Source organism: Ovis canadensis, chromosome 3 (assembly GCF_042477335.2).
Source record: "Ovis canadensis isolate MfBH-ARS-UI-01 breed Bighorn chromosome 3, ARS-UI_OviCan_v2, whole genome shotgun sequence".
Lineage (NCBI taxonomy): Eukaryota > Metazoa > Chordata > Mammalia > Artiodactyla > Bovidae > Ovis > Ovis canadensis.
This window is the reverse complement of record NC_091247.1, coordinates 3,511,914-3,532,828: the sequence shown is the minus strand read 5'-3', so window position 1 is coordinate 3,532,828 and position 20,915 is coordinate 3,511,914. Positions and strand designations below refer to the sequence as shown.

Genomic DNA, 20,915 nt, shown 5'->3' with positions numbered 1-20,915 from the left:
TACAACCAGGAGCTATGGCAATGGAGCGTTCCAGAGAAGTGAGATTCACCCTTTACCTTTTGATGAGCTGGACTTTCCAGTAACTGCTGTTTTAACTTAACTTCTTTCTCTGTTATCTCTCTCATTTTAAGATTTACCTAAAGTGGAAGAAATCAAATGCATTAGGGAGGCAATTGAGACTGATTTCCAACACTGGGGTATATGTCCCTCCTTCACAACCCAGACCCCACCTCGCCCGTGTGAACTCTGATTCTCAGATGCAGGTAGTATTTAGACCAGTACACACCTGCGGAAATTCACAGACCTCGTGACCCATGACACAGAGGAGGGGGGAAGGCCCGGCGCCCCCCGGGGCCTGTGCGCTGCTCCCCGCCTCATCGCCTCACCCCAGTGCTCAGGCGGCACCACGTCACCGAACACCGCCAGTGCCACGGCCTGGCTGAGACCCGCCCCGGACACCCGACGGGAGCTCGCACACTCCCTGACACCAAAGGAACACCAGCAACCATCGTCAGACACCCGGAAGCACTTACTACAACCGCACAGAAATAAAAATACCCTTTTCTGGAATTATTAACCCGAAGATAAGATCAAAACGGCAAATTACAAACTAATACCATGGAGGAAAAAACAAGGCTAACGGGCATGTGGTCAAAGCTACGGTCAGATGAAATGCCAGAGAACTGAATGTCTTATCGTTAACAAAGAACACAGATAAGGGAACTCACACAAATCAAATCAAGGACAGGGAAAAACTTTTTTAAATATTTGTTTATTTATTTGCCTGCATCAGAGTCTTAGTTAAGTCATGTGGGATCTTGTTAGGGCACACAGATTCTCTAGCTGTGGCGCGCGGACTTCCGGGATCACGGCTCATGGACTTCCGGAGTCGCAGCGCGCAGGCTCAGCAGCTGCATCTCACAGGCTTAGCTGCTCCTGCGGCAGGTGGGATCTTAGTTCCCCAACCAGGGATCAAACCCACACCCGCTGCATTACACGGTGGATTCTTAACTACTGGACCATTGGGACAGTTGGAAAAAATGTTTTTTAAAAGAAAAAGATAAAAGTAAACATAGAAATATTCTAAAATAAATTAGAATGTACATATACGTGGATAAGTGATAAACGAAGTATGGTAAAACACTACTTATAAAATCTAGGTGGTGGAAACAGGACATTCTCTAGTTCTTTCAACTCTTCTGCATGTCTAAAATTTTTCACAATTAAACATTGGAAATTAAAAATTTGGGGAAATTTGATTATGCCATAAATTACCTTCCTACCATGGAAATGATTTTCTGATTGGACTGATGCAATGTTAACGAATGTAGCTTTTGATAGTGTATCATTAGGTGTGACAACACTGGGAAGATCTATACAAGTCAGTGGAACAGCTTTCCCCTTGACAAGGTGCAACCTCAGAAAACCATGGGTAACAGGGCCAGGAAAAGCGTAAGAAAGACTTCAATATGACAAGAGTGCAAAAAGTTCACTGGGCTCCTCAAGGAGCTCAAACCAGTGCTCTGAGACAACCTAGAGGGATGGGCTGGGCTGGGAGGTGGGAGGGAGGTTCCAGAGGAAGGGGACACACGTATGCCTATGGCTCAGCCATACTGATGGCATCAGTTCAGTCGCTCAGTCGTGTCCGACTCTTTGCGACCCCATGAATCACAGCACGCCAGGCCTCCCTGTCCATCACCATCTCCCGGAGTTCACTCAGACTCACGTCCATCGAGTCCGTGATGCCATCCAGCCATCTCATCCTCGGTCGTCCCCTTCTCCTCCTGCCCCCAATCCCTCCCAGCATCAGAGTCTTTTCCAATGAGTCAACTCTTTGCATGAGGTGGCCAAAGTACTGGAGTTTCAGCTTTAGCATCATTCCTTCCAAAGAAATCCCAGGGCTGATCTCCTTCAGAATGGACTGGTTGGATCTCCTTGCAGTCCAAGGGACTCTCAAGAGTCTTCTCCAACACCACAGTTCAAAACCATCAATTCTTCAGCGCTCAGCCCTCTTCACAGTCCAATTCTCACATCCATACATGACCACTGGAAAAACCATAGCCTTGACTAGATGGATCTTAGTCGGCAAAGTAATGTCTCTGCTTTTGAATATGCTATCTAGGTTGGTCATAACTTTCCTTCCAAGGAGTAAGCGTCTTTTAACTTCATGGCTGCAATCATCATCTGCATTGATTTTGGAGCCCCCAAAAATAAAGTCTGACACTGTTTCCACTGTTTCCCCATCTATTTCCCATGAAGTGATGGGACCAGATGCCATGATCTTCATTTTCTGAATGTTGAGCTTTAAGCCAACTTTTTCACTCTCCTCTTTTACTTTCATCAGGAGGCTTTTTAGTTCCTCTTCACTTTCTGCCATAAGGGTGGTGTCATCTGCATATCTGAGGTTATTGATATTTCTCCCGGCAATCTTCATTCCAGCTTCTGTTTCTTCCAGTCCAGCATTTCTCACGATGTACTCTGTATAGAAGTTAAATAAGCAGAGTGACAATATACAGCCTTGACGTACTCCTTTTCCTATTTGGAACCAGTCTGTTGTTCCATGTCCAGTTCTAACTGTTGCTTCCTGGCCTGCATACAGATTTCTCAAGAGGCAGGTCAGGTGGTCTGGTATTCCCATCTCTCTCAGAATTTTCCACAGTTTATTGTGATCCACACAGTCAAAGGCGTTGGCATAATCAATAAAGCAGAGAGAGATGTTTTTCTGGAACTCTCTTGCTTTCTCCATGATCCAGCGGATGCTGGCAATTTGATCTCTGGTTCCTCTGCCTTTTCTAAAACCAGCTTGAACATCAGGAAGTTCACGGTTTACGTATTGCTGAAGCCTAGCTTGGAGAATTTTGAGCATTACTTTACTAGCATGTGAGATGAGTGCAATTGTGCAGTAGTTTGAGCATTCTTTGACATTGCCTTTCTTTGGGATTGGAATGAAAACTGACCTTTTCCAGTCCTGTGGCCACTGCTGAGTTTTCCAAATTTGCTGGCATATTGAGTGCAGCACTTTCACAGCATCATCTTTCAGGATTTGAAATAGCTCCACTGGAATTCCATCACCTCCACTAGCTTTGTTCATAGTATGCTTTCTAAGGCCCATTTGACTTCACATTCCAGGATGTCTGGCTCTAGATGAGTGAGCACATCATCGTGATTATCTGGGTGGTGAAGATCTTTTTTGTACAGTTCTTCTGTGTATTTCTGCCACCTCTTCTTAATATCTTCTGCTTCTGTTAGGTCCATACCATTTCTATCCTTTATCGAGCCCATCTTTGCATGAAATGTTCCCTTGGTATCTCTAATTTTCTTGACGAGATCTCTAGTCTTTCCCATTCTGTTCTTTTCCTCTATTTCTTTGCATTGATCGCTGAAGAAGGCTTTCTTATCTCTCCTTGCTGTTCTCTGGAACTGATGGCATGGCAGAAAGCAAAACAATAGTGTGAAGCAATTATCTTTCAACTAAACATAAACATAAAGGAAAAGAGCAGCAAGACCTCTCAAACGTCATCTACTACCAGGGTTAAAAAAAAAAAAAAAAAGGTTCACTGGGCTAGTACCTAGATCATATAAAAGAAACCTTGCAACAAGAACAAGACAGTCAGCTTTTAAAGTGAGATCCATGCAGACATTTCTCCAAAAACGATCTACAAATGGCCAGTAAACACATGCAAAGAGGTTCCACGTTACAACCATCAGGGAAAGTGAAAGTTGCTTAGTTGTGTGCGGCTCTTTCTCACCCCATGGACTATGCAATCCATGGAAGTCTCCAGGCCAGAATACTGGATTGGGTAGTCGTTCCCTTCTGCAGGGATGTTCCCAACCCAGGACTGAACCTGAGTCTCCTGCACTGAGGGCAGATTCTTTACCAATTGAGCTATCAGGCGAGCCCATCATCAGGGAAATGTGAATTTCAACTACAATGAGACACCACCTCATACCCTCCAGAACAGCTGGAAACAAAGCAGCAGAAAGTGCGTATCAGCAAGGACATAGGAAGCTAGAAACCTCAGGTGCTCGGGGAAAGGAAAACGGTGCACCGGCTGCGGCCAGCCTGCCAGCTCTTCACAGGGCCCATGCGACCTGGCAATTCCACCCCGAGACACAAGCCGAAGAAAGAAGACGACCCAGCCGCATACACATTCATCCCAGAACATTTATAGCAGAATTCGCAACAGCCAGAAAGTGGAAACGCAAATGTCCATCAGCTGAGGAATGGCTAACCAAAACTTGGAACGGCTGAACAGCGCGACAAACATGACTACAAAAAGGAGCGGCACTCTAAGTCCCACAGCAAGCAAGCCCGGTGCCAGTGCCGTGGCAAATGGGGAGAGTCAGACACAAGGGGCCACACGCTGCAGGCTTCATTTAAATGAAACGTTTGCAACAGGCAAATCCACACAGACACAAAGCAGAGGAGGGGCTGGCGGGGGCTGGGGACGGGACGACAGGGTGCGACTGCAGACGCGACCGGTGTGATGAAACGTCTGGAATTGGTGGTGACGGCCGCACAGCCTGGTGAGCGCCGTGAAACTCCACTGAAAGGTACACTTTAAAACGGAGAATTTCACAGCATGTGAATTATATCTCAACTTTAAAAAAAACGCTCATTAATAATGGTTTCGAATTTCACATTTTGGTTAACCTTCAAGAAACTAGCCAAGTTTTGGGGTAGCATGAAAAAATGATGTGTATGATTGTCTGGGAAGACTGTGAAAACACTGTTCTCTTCAACTACGCGTCCACGGAAAATCAGATTTTCTTCACATATGTCAATAAAAACAACATGCTGCAGCAGATGAAATGCAAACCCAGGCATCTCCAGCATTGGGTTAAATGCGGTTCATCTAAAACTGCAATTGCCTGGAAGAGATCTGTAAGAAACCCACTTTAAACAGAAAGACAAGGAGAGATTAACCATAACAGGAAGGGGGATCCCTGGAGGTCCAGTGGTGAAGAATCCGCTTGCCAACGCAGATGACACAGGCTCAGCCCTTGGGTCCGGGAAGATCCCATGTGCCGGGGGCAACTAGGCCCGCGAGTCACAACTACTGAAGCCCAGGAGCCCTAGAGCCCGTGGTCTGCAAGGAGAGCAGCCCCAGCTCGCCTGAACTAGGGAAAGCCCACGCACAGCAATGAAGACTCAGCGCAACCGAAAACAAATAAATTTAAAAAAAAAAAAAAAAAGAAGAAGAAGGGAAGAGATGTGCTGGTCATGAGAAGGCTGGAGGCAAGGACCATCACCTGCGATAAAGGGACACTGTGTGAACACAAAAGGACAGAAAAATCCTAACAGCGCACAAACGTAGCAACACGCAAAAAACACATGAAGCAAGGACGGGCACGACCAACAGGCAGATGCAGCCACGCCGGGAGACTCCAGTGCTCCTCTGGCAACCTGCCTGATGGGGCGTGAGGTCCCCAAAGATGCACCCCGCCCACAGCAACCTGGACACGTGCGGCGTGCCGGGCCGACAGCAGAGAGTACGACGAACACCCGGCAAGACCACACTGTGGACCCAGAACAAGCCTCAGTGAGCCTAGGAGGACGGCAGTCACAGCGCGCTCTGACCACGCCAGAATGAGAAACCAACGCCCCCTAAAATGCCCAGAGCCACCCTACCAGACACGGGAGCTAAGCCACAAGCTTCCAGACAGCCCACTGATGGAACAAGGGTCCACAGGTGAAATAAAACATCTTAAAGAGAAAGAAGACCACAGCATGTAAGACAAGTGCACACAGTGTGGCGAAAGCGCCACGTAACGAGGAGCTACTAACTTTAAACGTTCATATCAAAATGAGCAAGCGCACAGAAGAACTAATCTCCCACTTTACTCAGAAAGGAGAGAAAACTAATTTCAAAATAAATAAAAAACAATGAAAGCAAGAAGAGACGCTACATAGAAAATAACTGGAGAAATAAATAAAAAACAAAAGCAGGTTTTTTAGAACGTTAATAAAGTTGACAAACTAGACCAACAAAGGGAAGGAAAAAAGACAGAAATTACTAAGAGCGGGAAACGAGAGGGGACATCACTACGGACCATACACACACGAAAGGACAAAGAAATAGGAACGTGATGATCAAGTCGAAATTTAAACAACATTGACAAATTCCTTGAAAGTCACAAGTTGCCAGCACTGACACAAAATTAAACAGAAATCCTAAATACCTTACACGTACACTGAAGAAGTCAAATTCATAATTAAAACCTTCCCACCAAGAAAACCCCAAGCCCAGATGGCTTCAGCAGTGAATCCATCAAAGACTTCAGGACGAAATAATACCAACTGTACAAAACTGTCTCACAGAATAAAGGAGCGAATGCTTGCCAGCTCACCTGCTTTGACACCAGCCATCATCCTGACGCTGAAACAAGAAAACACAAGAAAATACACCACAGAAGGCGCCGGATCTCCAGATCTTCAGATGCATAAAATACTCCTGGAACTCACTAAGACAAGCCGCCTCATTAAACCTGAGCCAACTATCTGAATGGACACCTAACAAAACACACAGAAACACCTTTAGTTGTTAGGGAAATGCCAACCAACACCGTGAGGTATCTCTACACAGCCACTCACGGCTTATCGGAAAGACTGCCACCACTGAGGACGGGCAGAGCGCAGACGCCGGAACCCTCGTCCTGCACCCGGCCAGGCCCCGCTCTGCCTCCGCTTCCCACCTGCACCTCCACGTGAAGCTGGCAGGTGCATAAGGCCCCCACCTCACCGGGTGTCCCTCATCCCCAAGGCCCCCCCCTGCACGGGGGAGGAACCAAGAGTGGGGGCACCGTCTCAGCAGACGTCCTGGCAGAACGTCTTCCCCGAGACGTGCAGGCCCCGCCAGGCTCTGCCCTGCTCCTCGGCTGACCCTGGATAAAGCCCTACACGACAAGAACGCGTGTGTGAGCTGCACAGTGAGAAACGCACAGGCTCCGCTCACGGAGCACCACCCCCGAGGGCCGCCCCGCGTCTGCCCCTCTGCTCTGTGAGTGCAGTGCCCCACACGCAGCACCCGTCTACAGGAAGGGGCTTAATAACCACAGGCTCCAGTGGAATCCCATCACCACACAACACGGAAAGCGAACATTCTTCACATGGATCGTACAGACGGTCACACTGAGAGCTTCTAAACGCCAGAGGAGAAAACAGCGCTCAAGAAGATACCCTTTCCTCTTAATCAAAACACCTTCTGAAACTGAGACCTCAATGAAGGCACACTGGGTGCCTGAGATAAAAACAGCAGGAATTTATGAAGCGGGACCACCAACACACAACGCAGCCCTTCACCCTCCATCTGCACACACAGGAGGAGCCAGTCTGTCTGAACCGCAGCGGACAGTCTCCTGGGCCTGCGGCTGGGTCGCGTCTCAGCAGGACACACAGGAAGGTGATGCTCTCGGGGAGAAGGGACCCGCACCCACGGGGCACCCCTGGAGCTTCAGGCCGCTCGCCCACCTCCAGCAGGGCCCCCACGCTCACCTTGTTGACCCAGAAGACCATGGCATCCTCAAGGTCGTACGGGAGCTCTTTGGAGGCGCTGAAGGTGGAGAAGCGCTTGACGCTGGCAACCACCTTCTCGATGCTGATCATCTCCACGGTGTAGGCCATCATGAGGGCGTCCACCATCGCCATGTGGGCGCTCTGCAGGCAGAGGCAGCAGTCGGTCACCCTCCCCTGCCCCGCAGCCCAGAGTCAGGCAGAGACCCTCCCCACACCCACACCTGAGCCCTCCTGGGGTCAGGTCGGCTTGGCCCCACATCCTCCTCTCCAAGGATCCCGTGAGAGCTCAGCCAAGGGAGAAGGCACGAGACGGGCACGTGACCACCGCTGGCCCCAGGCAGTCAGGGGTCTGCACACTGAACTCACGCCTTGTAACCCTTTCTTCCCGGGAATCCGTAACATCCTCCCAACCCAAAACACACCAGCCAGGCCAAAAACCAGAGAACGCAGAACGCCTGAGAACGGCCTAAGCTAAAGTCATGTGGGAGGCACCAGGAGGTGGCTCGACCTGGAGCAGCCTGGCCCGGAACCGCCAGGCTGGTGAACGGCTGCGGAGAAGGATGGGGAGGGGGACACTCAGGGGAGGAGAGGCACGTCTGTTTCTTTATTTTGGCACGAAAATTCTTAAAAGATAGACGTGAAACAATCTCAGAGCAGGCTCAGCAACTCCATGTCGCCACCTCTGAACGCAACTCGGTTTACCACAGCCGGGGTGGGGCAGCACTGCCCAGGGGACACACCGGGGGAAGCTGCCCCCACCCTGTTCCAGCCCAGCCACATCCCGCCGAGAGAAGGTGGTCTCAGGCCCGAAGTTTCGGAGCAACTCTGCTGCGCTGCAGGGGCACAGAGGCCGCCCCATGGCTGCCCCCCACCGCCCAGGCCACTCACCATCTTGATGGGCGCATGGCTGAGGTCGGGCTCCGTCACAGGGGTGTCGTCACTCTCCATCACGTAAATCCCTTTCCGGGACAGGGCCTGGATGACAGACTGGTGTCCCTGCAGGGAGGCCACCTGGTCCCCTTTGAGGATGAGGCTGCACACACGGCAGTACAGCTCGCTGGACAGCAGGAGCTTGATGACCGGAGGCTTGATGTGCTCCTGCTCGTACTGGTCGATGTAAAAGGGGTCCCTGAGGTCCTCGGGGATGTCATCTGCAGCGACAGGAGACCCCCGCGTGTGGGCATTACCCCCAAATGCAGCCGCACCGGCCACTCGCAGTCACTTCCCGCCTCCTGGAGCTGCTGGCGGGACGGTGGCTGGAGGATGTCGAGTTGGGGACACAGGTATGAGGCTGTCTGCAGTGCGAGGTCTGCAGAGACCTTGCCCTTGATTCACCAGGAGTGTTGGGAGCCAGGGCAGACCTGGGTCTGCCACACCACAGCGATCCAGGCTCAGGACACCAGGGTGGCCACGGGAAAGGCCACAGAGGAGAGGATTTGGACAAGCCTGTGGTTAACACAGAGCCACAGCTCAACGCAGAAGGGTCAGAGCTCAAGGTCTCATGCAAGCAGGACCCGCGTACGGCGGCCTGGCCTTGACCGGGTGCGCCTCTCACAGCCGGTCAGAGCCTCGCCTCGGGGGCAAATCACAGACGCTGTGAAGGCCGATCTCCCAGGGTCGGGTGAGGATTTAATCACAACACGTAAGTAAGTCACGGTGCTGAGAGCAGAGCTTGGAGCTCCACAAAATTCACACAAGTATCGGTTATCAATTTTAATATCAACCAAGCTAAAAAGACGGTCAAGGAAGTGCCTTCCTGTTGCCGTGCGCCACACTCTGCCCCGTCCTGTCAACCGAGGCCACCTCGCTCGCCTGGGGCAGGGTGGTAGAGACCTGGAGCACGCAGGGGCAGAGGCCCCCAGGAGGTGCCCACCCAGGCGAAGGAAAATGCAGGCTGCAGGTCTCCATGACACAGCACGACAGAGAGCCTTAAAACACACCGCGGTGTCCAGCCCCACCCCAGACCAAGCAGGTCGGAAAGCCCTGCCAGCACCAGCATTTGTTCCGCCGAGATCTGCCACATCAGAGGCTCTGGAGGTGGCTGACAGTCTCCCCGAGCACGCACTCACTTCTTCACGCTGGTCATGGAAACAAGCACTCAGAGGTCTTCTAATTCTGGACCCCTGTGCACCCCACCCTTCGCTGAAGACACCAGTCGGGAGAGAAAGAAAGCGGGGGCAGCGCCCAGCGCCCCTCCCCGCTCCACCAGGCAAGACCCAGGGACAGAACCAGCTCCCCACGTGCAGGCGCGGGCAGCTCGGGAGCAGGGCCCTGGCCTGCCGGCCGAGAGGAGGACAGAACGAGCAAAGAACCCAGGACAGGAGGGAGCCTCAAAGGGGATCCTCGTTCACGGCTGAACCCCTCCTGCGCCAAGCACGAGCAGGACAGACACAAAGAACCAAACTGACCTCGGAACCCACGGCCTATAAACAGCAAACAGATGTCTGTTCTGGAACCTAATGGGGTTTACTGAAACCCGGCTGCTAAACAAACCACCAGAAATGCCAATATCCTCCAGAGGGACCCAGAAAACAGCCTCACGCTATTCAAAATGTCCAGAACCCCATCCATTAGGAAAATGTGACCGATTCTCAGAGGGAAAGATGGTCAACACACGCCAACTCTGAGACGACCCAGATGAGAGAATCACCAAAGATTTCACAGCATCTATTATAACAAGGCTCCATGAAGCCCTCCTGCAACAAATGGAAAGAACAGAAGGTATTAACAGAGAAATAAAACTTATTTAAAAAAAAAAAAAACCTTCAGGATTTCCCTGGTGGCCCTGTGGTGAAGAATCCACCTGCCAACACAGGGGACGAGAGCTGGATCCCAGGCCCAGGAAGACCCACTGGGCAGTTACGCCGCGTCAGAGAGCCCGCATGCTCCAGAGCCCACACCCCGCAACCAGGAGAAGCCCCCACTCGCTGCAACGAGAGAAACCTGAGCACAGCAAGAGACCCAGCACAGCCACAAATAAATGTACAGATAAGCTTTTAAAGATAAACCTTCAGAACTGCAAAATCTAGTTATCAACAGGAAGTTCAATGACAGATTCAAAAGATGAGCAAAGCAGAACCAAACTCACAGGTATAGGGAAGAAACTAGTGGTTACTGGCGGGGGGCGGGGTTACAAATAAAGCACACGGGCACAAAGCCGGCTCAAGGACATCCTGTAGAGCCCAGGGAATGTGGCCATGTTTTGTAATAACTATAAATGGAAAGTAACCTTTAAAGATTGCATAAAAATAAATTTAAAATTAACTTAAATTTTAAAAATACAAACAAAACAGAGAAAACAATCAGTGAACCTGAAGACAGATCAACAGAAATAATCCAGCAGAGAGAAAGACGATGGAATGAAAAGCAGAGACCCAGTGACTGTTCCCACCGAGGGGAGCCTGGGGCAGAAAAAACGTGAATAAATGGTGCCCAGAACCCACCCACGTCTGGTAAGATACCAATTTACGGGCGCAGCAAACCCAGAAAACCCAAACAGAACCAACTCGAAGAAAACAAGGCCCACACATTTCTAATCAAACTGCTGAAAGCCAGAGAAGCAACAGGCCCAGAGGACCCTGACTGGAGCCATCAGCCAGACCTGCGACGGCTCCTCTTAATGAAAGGGAACAGGATACGATTAAGACTTCTGGCAGAAAAATGGAAATTATTCTTAAAGAGAGAGAGAAGAGAACTTGGCAGATTAGAAAAAAACCAAGAAGAAATTCCAGAACAGAAACATACAGTGACTACACGGACACACCGGACTGCTGAGCAGCACATTGCACAGCGGACAAGGGGAACGGCAAACGCTGCCAGCGCCGCAGGCAAGATGGGAGCGGAAGCAAAGGGGGAGACAGGATCCAACAGACAGCCAGCAGGAAGCTTCCAGTACTGTAAAATCCACGCTCCCCAGCAGGAGTTAAAAAAAGAAGAAAGAAATCTACAGACCAAAGAACCTCCCTGTAACACTGGTAAAATCCAAAGACAGAGGAGAGTCCTGTAAAGCGGCCAGAAAGGGCCCTCTGGTCAGGACACGATGGCATGGACCGGTCTCTCCCTGCTCCTCTCCACCGGGCACAGCCACAAACCCTGGAGACAACTCACAGGAGAGCCCGCAGAGGACTGGGGAAGGCGCAAGACGACCCCAGACTGGAGGAGCACAGCACAGGGCGCCTCCCACCTCGCACCCAGCAAAGGCGACCCAGGCCTGGTACTTCCCGACCCCCAGCCTGGAAACAGAAGCTGAGTTAAGCAGGCTCGTTCCTGCTGCACAGGGTAGGTGAGGGGAGTCCCACCTACTGGCCCAGGCCATCCTGGCAGAACCAGCAAGGGGTAGGAAGGGAGCCCCACGGACAGGCAGCCTGAACACCCAACTCCACCAGGAACCCAACCTGGAAGCGCCTCTCCTTCCCCACCAGGCCGGAGACACCCCCTCGTCAGCCTGCACAAGGGGAGTCCAGCGGTGGGACCCCACCATGACAAGCAGCCCGGGAAACACTCTCAGAGGTGTGGGGTAGCCTGCCGCAACATGCACCCGGCCTGGACACTCCTCATCCTGTGTGTAGAGAATTCCACCTCGCCCAGAGGCACCAGGCTAATCAGCCCAGGAGCCACCCTCCGCTTCCGAAAGCAGCACCAGCAGGGGCAGTGGGAACCCCAGATGCACCATGAAACGGCACCACGAAGGCTCTGAGCAGTAAACTGCCACTGGAACCACATGGTGGGCCGGGACCTGCATGCTGAGCCTAAGCAGGGAGAGTGCCTACTATGATTAAAAAAAAAAAAAAACTTCAGTAACACCTAGAGTCACCTAATGTAACAGCCAAAATGACCAGGAAACGATCAAAGATCACCTATCATACCCAGAACCAAGAAAAACTTTAACGAGAAAAGAGAACCAACCGATACCAACACCAAGATGAGTCTGATGGAGTGACCTGACCAAGGACTTTACAACAACCATCTGAAAGAAGACTACAAGCAATCACAGGTTCTCTTGAAACAAATGAAAACTGAAAAAAATTCAACACAGGAGTTATGAAAAGAGCCAGATAATGAGCAGAAAAATAGAGTAACATTTTAAACCTCACTGAATAGTCTCAAGGCTTCCCTGATGGCTCAGACGTTAAAGAATCTGCCCGCAATGCGGGAGACCTGGGTTTGATCCCTAGGTCAGGAAGATCCCCTGGAGGAGGGCACGGCAACCCACTCCAGTATTCTTGCCTGGAGAACCCCATGGACAGAGGGGCCTGGCGGGCTATGGTCTAAGGGGTTGCAGAGTCAGACACGACTGGACGACTAAGCACAGTACAAACAGCCTCAACAGTTTAAGTGGCGATAACAGAGCATAGGGTCACAGAGAAAATACACTCAAAAACAGAACGGGTTGAGTCTCAGGGGCCTGTGGAAGAGTAACAGGAGATCCGGTGCCTGCATCGCGGGAGTCTCTGAAAAGAGCGTGAGCAGGGCTAAACAGTAGGTAAGGAAGCAACTGCTGGAAACTTCCCAAATACGGCAAAAGATGTGCACTCACAGCTTTCAAGACACTGAAGGAACTCCAAACAGAACAAACCCAAAGAAGCCCAGGCCAAGACACTGCATAACCAAACTTATGAAAACTCAAGACAAAATATTTTGGAGCAGCTGGAAAGAAAGAGAATACAACTCAACTGGGCAGTGCATTTCTCCTCCGAGCCACGGAGGCGGGGGAAGCGGCACACGGCAGGTACACGTGCTTGAGGAGAAGAATGTCCGTATCTGGCAAGACCATCCCTAAGGAACCGAAGGACTAGAGGCGCTCTCAGACAAAGGACAGTTGGCGGGGGGGGGGGGGTGTCTCTAGCAAACCTGAGAGGACTGGCTGAAGGAAACCCCCCAAACAGAAAGAGCAGGATTTAAAGAAATGAGCCCTGGAGGAACCCTGGAGAACAGGAAGAGAAAGGGTGTGAAGAGCAGGCGAAACTGTGAGTACGCAGACTACCCCTCTCCCCGTGAGCTCCCTAAATCACACCCGATGAGACAGCCCACACCTTTAGGGACTCCAGACGATGACGACTTTTAAATACTTTTAAAAGTGGGGAGAGCAAAGGAACCTAAATGGAAAAAAGGTTTCCACACCTCGTTCAAAATGGTAAAATAATACTGTCAACTGCTGGAAGTCACATATGCATACTGTAATACCCAGAGAAACCACTAAGATAGCTACACAGATATACCCCAAAATGATAAGACGGAATATATCAAGACGGAATCCTAAAAAATAGTCAAGTAACCCATAAGAAGGCCCAAGAAACAAAACCAGGAACAACAGAAAACAAATAAATAATAAAATCTCAGACTTAAGAGGTAGCATAGCAACAATGACACTAAAGTGAATATTCTAAGTACACTGAAAGAGACCGGCAGTGAATTAAAAAATAGGTACAATTATATGTCATCTACAAGAATATTATTTCGAATTCAACAATATAAGTAGGATGCAAGTAAAGGGATAGAAAAGGCTATATAGGCAAATATTGTTTTTAAAAAAAACAGGAAGAGCTATATTAACATCTGATAAAGTATTAAATAGAAAGAAAACTACTAGAAATAAAGTGGAACATTATGTATGCCAAGTTGCTTCAGTCACGTCTGACTCTTTGCGACCCTCTGGTCTGCAGCCCACCAGGCTCCTCTCTCTGTCCATGGGATTCTCCAGGCAAGAATACTGGGGATCTTGCCGACCCAGGGACTGAGCTCAGTCTCCTGCATCGCAGGCAGGTTCCTTAATACCGACTCAGTCACCAGGGGAGACCCCTGAGCCTGTGATGTAAAGTGGGGCATCACGTAACAGAGAAGGGTCAATCCACCAAGAGCACTTTACAGCACTAAGTGTGGATCTGGCAAGCTACAAGCCTAGGAACTGATGTTAAAAGCACCACAGAGCCGTCAGCCATAGTTAGGGACTCCAAGCACAGCTAGGGACTTACTTCAACACCCCCACCTGAACTGACAGAACCGTCAGACACAAAATCAACACGGAGAGAGATCTGAACAACACAAACCACAGGCAGAATCTGACTGGCCCGCGAAGAACACGCCACCCAACAACAGAAAACACATTCCTTCAAATGCTCACAGAATATTCACCAAAACAGGCCTTCAGTTCAGTTCAGGAGCTCAGTCGTGTCCGACTCTGCGACCTCATGGACTGCAGCACGCCAGGCCTCCCTGTCCATCACCAACTCCCAGAGCTTATTCAAACTCACGTCCATCAAGTCGGTGATGCCATCCAACCATCTCATCCTCTATTGGCCCTTCTCCTCCCACCTTCAATCTTTCCCAGGATCAAGGTCTTTTCCAATGAGTCAGTTCTACGCATCAGGTAGCCAAAAGTATTGGAGCTTCAGCATCAGTCCTTCCACTGAATATTCAGGACTGATCTCCTTTAGAACGGACTGGTTGGATCTCCTTGCAGTCCAAGGGACTCACAAGTCTTCTCCAACACCACAGTTCAAAAGCATCAAAACAAATGGGCCCTAAAACAAATCTTAACAAGTTTAAAAGAATGGCAATCACAGAGTATGCTATCTCACCACACGGAATCAGACTAGAAATAGGAACAAAAACACAGAACAGGAAAATTTCAACAACTGGAAATCACACTTCTAAATAATTCATGAATCAAATTGGCAGTATCAAGAGAAATAAAGAGAAATACATAGAACTGGATGTAAATATAACATACGTGGGGTGCGGCTAAGGCAGTACCGTGTGGAAAATTCATAGCACTAAATGCTTACGCTAGAAAAGTGGACAGATCTCAAATCAATAGTCTGAATCCTTACCTCAAGAAACTAGAAGGTAAAAAAAAGAGGGGCAAAATAAATCTCAAGCAAGCAGTGAGGAAGGGAGGTAGGTATGACTATAAAAGGGAAGAGAGTAACAGAAGAGGTCCTTGTGGACAGAATGTTCAGCATCTAATTATACAACCTCACTATCCCAGTCGTGACATTATACTATGGTTTTGCAAGGAGTTACCACTGGGGAAATCTGGTAAATGGTGACCAGAACCTCTCTGTAAGATCTCTTACAACTACATGTTAGTATACAATTTTCTCAAGACAAAACTTTTATTTTTAAGAAAAACTCGCCAAAGATTGGAAAAGGCATCTCCACAGAAAATAGATTCAACTGGCCAATAAGCACACTTAAAAAAAAAAAAAAAAGAAGACTCATCATTAGTCAGCAGGGAAACCGCGGTGACCGTCACAACCCACCCACTGGACCGGCCTCCGCTGAAAGACTGACAGCGCCACGTGTTGGCAAGGCTGCGGGGCAACTGCAGCTCTCACACCGCGCGTCGCTGGTGGAGATAAAAGACGACACAGCCTCTGCGCATGCGCACACGACCCGGGAGCTCCACGCCCAGGCACTGACCGAGACAAACGGGGACACACGCCCACACACACTCAGACACTCAGGGACGTTTCACAGCAGCTCCATCCCTGGAGGACAGAACCGGAAGCAATCCAAGTGTCTGTCCATCAACAAGTGAATGAATACGCAAAATGCGGGGAGCCAAACCACCAGCACTAAGCCAAAAAGGTCTTCACGCGTGGACGCATCCCTGGGACATTATGAAGGTAAGGGAAGGCAGACGAAGAGCGCCTGATGCAGGCGAAACGAGACTCAGGCGCGCTCTGGGAAAGAGCTGACTGCAGGGGCTCACGGGAACCCCTGGAGGTGCTGAGAATGGCTTACCTTGCTTGTGGCCCCGTGCATGGGATGAACACATCCATTTAAACTCATCAGACTATATACTCTCACAAACGGGTGCATTTTACTGGATGTGAAATTGGTTTTCTCAAAGGTCCAATAAGATTCTTCACTGTATACTCAACCGGAACCCACTCCACAGAGATTTCTCTAAAAAACCAAGGTTTAATATACATCTCTTCCCTCCTAAGAAACCTTCAATGGCTCCCCAACTCACATACAAAAACAAAACACAACTACCAGCTATTTCAGGTATTCCAAGATCTGGCCCTAGGCAGTCTCTCCAATCCACATTTATCTCACAGGTGCTAAACTCACATTCCAGCCCAACCAGAACCCGCTTTCCCTTAGCCTGGGGGAGGCGGCACTGCCCCCACCCTCCCTGGCCTGGTTCTCACCCACCTGAGCCACACACTCAGCTTCACTTTCTTGAATGGAATATTCCAGATTCCCCCAAGGGAGCTGCCTGCACCAGCTCCTCTCAGGCACTGCAGTCTCCCGGCCCCACACCACAGGTCTGTGTGCGCAAGGCCCGTGGCTGGCACTCTGGGAGCCCTGAGAAGCAAACCAAGGGCCCACGGGTCACAACATCAGGCTCAGTCGAACTGATGCAAGTTTAATTTTGCCTGAGTCTGAAGCACCTGGAGGACAGTGACTGAGGGATACTTAAGTGAACTAGTTAGCATGAACAGTCACAGAGAGAGAGGGCAAGGCACAGCAGAGAAATCAGAAATAGAAATAAACTCAAAGATCGTCTCTCTGTGACAACAAAGCCCTGACGGCGGGGAGGTTCTAGGCAAGGAAGACTATAAATACTCCCAAAGGGTCCTGCAGGCTCTGGTGGCCGCCCAGCTGGCCCTGCGGCGTCTGCCCACTTCCCCCACCTCATCATCCAGCCAGTCTCAGGGACTCCGCCCTCTCAGTATCTGTTGACTCAACCTACCTAATTCCCACTGGAGACAAACTGGCCAAGACCTTGGTACTTCAAGTCAAAGCGACATCAGCTCTGCTATGGGCTTCATGTATGTGTCCCCCAAAACTCATGTAACGAAACCTGACCGCCAAGGTGAAGGTGTTAGGAGATGGGGCTTTGGGGGGGTGATTAAGTCATGAGGGTGGAGCCCCATCAGTGGGGTGTGAGCCCATCCATGGAGGCTCCCTGACCCCTCTGCCACAAACGAGGGCACAGAGAGAAGACAGCGTCTACGAACCAGGAAGCAGGCTCTCACCAGAGACCCAGTCTACCAGCACCTTGATCTTGAATGTCCACCCTCCCCAGTCGTGAGGAAAAACTATTGTTCTTAGGCCACCCAGTCTATGTCTTGTTACAGCAGCCTGAATGGGCTGTAGACAGGGCTGCTGGACATTGCACGGATACAGCCCCTACCCACTCCAACCTGTCAGAAGCATCTTGCCAGGCTAGCTCTCAACCCATCGCCCCTACGCAAAGACCTTCCCTGGCACCCATCGGGAAAGAAATCCCTAGCCAGCTGGGAACCCGGCGAACAGTCTGGCCCACACTAGTTTCCACGCTAATCACCTACTATTTCGGTCCACAAATCCTGTCACAATAAGGTTAATCGACTCAGGCCTACAAACACTTCCTCCTCTGCACAGAACCTGCCAGATGCCCTCCCCTCTACTCCTGGGGTGGGTGGACTACCCAAATATCCGCCATCCTTCAAAGCCCACCTCCCCACGAAGCCCCCCACTCCAAGCAGCCCCCACAGGGACCACGGCGCCCTGCAGCCCAGGCACTCGGGTCCCATGGAAACACCTGACAATTCCATCTTCCGCCTTGAGACAGGTCCTGTACTAAGGACACGCTGCCGTTTTTCATCATGCATTACTTCACTTTCCTCTGTATATGTCAACGGTTCATGCGAATTTTCAGCAAATAAGGAAAGAGCATCACATAACTCCTCCCCTTGTACTTCCAACCATGCCCGTGACAGCTATGAGGCTGTTCCTGGTTAAATGAACACGATCCTGGCTCCATCCTGGTCACCTTTCCGTTAGATGAAAAATGACAGCCATCTGAATTCCTCAATGTAGGAAGCGAAAAAGGAGACTGGTACATAAAATGGTGATACAGCCACCAGAAAACCAGCTTGGACACCTGTGGGCAATCAGGAGGATAAATGGAATACAAAGAAAATAGGCAGGGCTCTTTGTAAGAACACTTACACAAACTTAGCAGCCTAAAGCACACCAGTGGCCAACGCTTTTGATTCAAAGGTTCAGGACAGTTTGAACTTAAAGACAGATTCACATTCTTTGGTTAGTGTTTCATTTGCGGCATCAGGATAGGAAAGAGAACATGTACAAACAGTTGTATCTTTAGAAATAAAAATTCAGCCACGTACAGCCACCAGGACAGAAGTCTTCCTATCCCACCTGTTTCAAAGGTGGTTCCAACTCTTTAAGCAACCTGATAAATACGTGAGCACAGACTGTCCTGCAGACATGGCACTGAACGGGACAACCATAAGCACCCTGACCTCAGATGTGTGCAGTCCTCAGCACGCCCAGGCAGAGGGGCAGCCAGGCCACACTGTCAGCCAGCGTCCTGACCCCCTAGTACTTAGTACTCACTGAGCAGACGCAGCCAGGCTGCCCTGTCACCTCCCATCCCAGCAGCATCCAAATCCCGTACTAAAAACAAAAGACTATGGAAATACAAAGCCTAGGGAGGGAGCCTCAGGAGGGAAGGGGTACCCGTGCAATGCAGCTGATTCCTGCTGTTGTGCAGCAGAAACGAACAACACTGGAGGCAGTTATACTCTGATTTTCTAAATACATTTAAAAAATATTTCTGAAAAACTCAAAAACCAATCATCTGAAATCATATCAAAAAAACTTGTCAACAACAATAAACCTCGACATGCTCATGAACGAGGGCCTCCCAGGTGACTCAGCGGCCACGTCCAAGCCAGTCCCGGGACGGACGCAGCGGCCACTTCATCCTCAGCTCTGGGCCTGGAGGAACACTGACCACGTGCTCCCTCTCTCAGTCAGATGTCGGACAACAAAGGAAAGTGCTGACCCCCCTGGAGCACACAGGGAGGGGGTTCGGCTCCTAACATCAGGCACCGAGCTGGCCTTGGGCTCGACCCAACCAGCGGCCTGCTCCTCAAGACCCCACTCAAGGCTGCCCCGGCCTGCTGTCCCACAGAGTGGTTTCCAAGTCAGCAGTTAATGAGGAGACTGTGCTGAGAGGCCAGAGTGCCAGCCCCTCACCAGCAGCGGGCTCTGGAGAGCCCCGCAGCCCCTCCGATCCCCCAGTTGCCAACAGAAAGGGAAGGTGGACCCTGGTGGCCTCTAGGTCCTGGCAGCCCAGCTCGTGGCGAGCTGCAACTTGGTTTCCAGGGCTCCTCGGTCACACAGCAGCACACCTGCAAAGAACCGAGTGCCTTCCAGTGCTTTCCGTGGGTTACTTTCTCAACACTGTCCTCGGGAGGTAACAGAAGCTGTCACTCGCCCACTGTCCCTGAGACTCAGGCCTGAATACCAAGGTTCCTAAGGTCACGGACTGAAATCGAAAGCCAGGAATGCAGTAGCTCCAGTCCACCCTGTACCGTAAAATAAACTTCAAGTCACCCCTTTAAACTTGACCAACTAAGACTTTCACCCAAAAGGACATCACAAAAACATTTCAGCTAAGCAGGTTCTACTCTAATGACTCTTTTAAGTAAATAACTTTCAACATGTCCAATATGTTATTTCTGAAAAAATCAAGACACTGTCAATGAAACAAGAGTTACACCCCCAAAAGAGAGGAGGAGAATCTGAAAACAAAAGCACAAGCCGGCCCACAGTTCCCGGCTGTGCCGCGGACGAGGAGAACCGGAGGGAGCCTTGCTGCACAACCATGTGCCACCTCCAGGCCCGGCCAAGGGTGAGCTCGCCTGGGCCTCCCCACTTCCTACAAACGGCAGACAGTGGGCCCCGGGGAGACCCAAGTCCCAAAAGGCGTGCACGCAACAAGGCGGCCTCAGAGCATGTCGCCCTGGAGAGTTCACATGCTTTCCGTTCCTATGCAAACAGTGTAGCTACTCAATGAACAATTGTGTAACAAGCAAAGATGTAAGCCACATTCGCCATCATCCCCCTCAAGAGCTGACTGACAAGTAAAGCATGCAGACTGAAACCATGATTCTAACTAACTGAAAACCAAGCGAGAGAGGAACATGGAGGCGTCCAAAGACGAAACAAAGAACAGGCCCTTGGATGAAGGAGAGAGTTTGGGGGGAAAGATCTACATGGTCCTCTACCAAAATCCCCGCCTCCCACTGTCTCCTGAAAGACAAGACCCTGCGCTGAGTCGCCAGGAACCTCCCACCAGGCTGTGACCCCCCATGCCATGGTACAGACAGGAAAAGCATCCTCATTCTGCAAAAATGAATGGAAAGCACACCTCCCGAAAATCCAGTGTTTGAACGCGCTGAGGCAGCGGACGGGCAACAGGCAGCCCAGCCTCAGAACCTCAGATGGCCTTCAGGCTCCTTCAGCCCCTGCTCACGCTCTGCTCTATAAATACACACCCCCAGTCATCTCAAAATTTTACAGCCAGTTTTCACATCAGCTCTCGAATTAATTACCTGAAGTGCCAACGAGTAATAAAGGGTGATCTGGTCCT

General features: G+C 50.4%; 1 protein-coding gene across 4 annotated transcripts in view; it reads right to left on the bottom strand.

The window, feature by feature from the left end:
* CAMSAP1 (calmodulin regulated spectrin associated protein 1) overlaps nt 1-20,915 on the bottom strand; it is a 46,127-nt gene that overhangs the window by 22,621 nt on the left and 2,591 nt on the right. For all 4 annotated transcript variants that reach the window (XM_069579931.1, XM_069579932.1, XM_069579933.1 and 1 more), the window contains exons 3-5: nt 8,405-8,667; nt 7,496-7,657; nt 57-137 (exon numbers count right to left, since the gene is read on the bottom strand). In XM_069579931.1, coding sequence (XP_069436032.1) covers nt 57-137; nt 7,496-7,657; nt 8,405-8,667 — 506 coding nt within the window. The remainder of the gene's footprint in view (nt 1-56; nt 138-7,495; nt 7,658-8,404; nt 8,668-20,915) is intronic.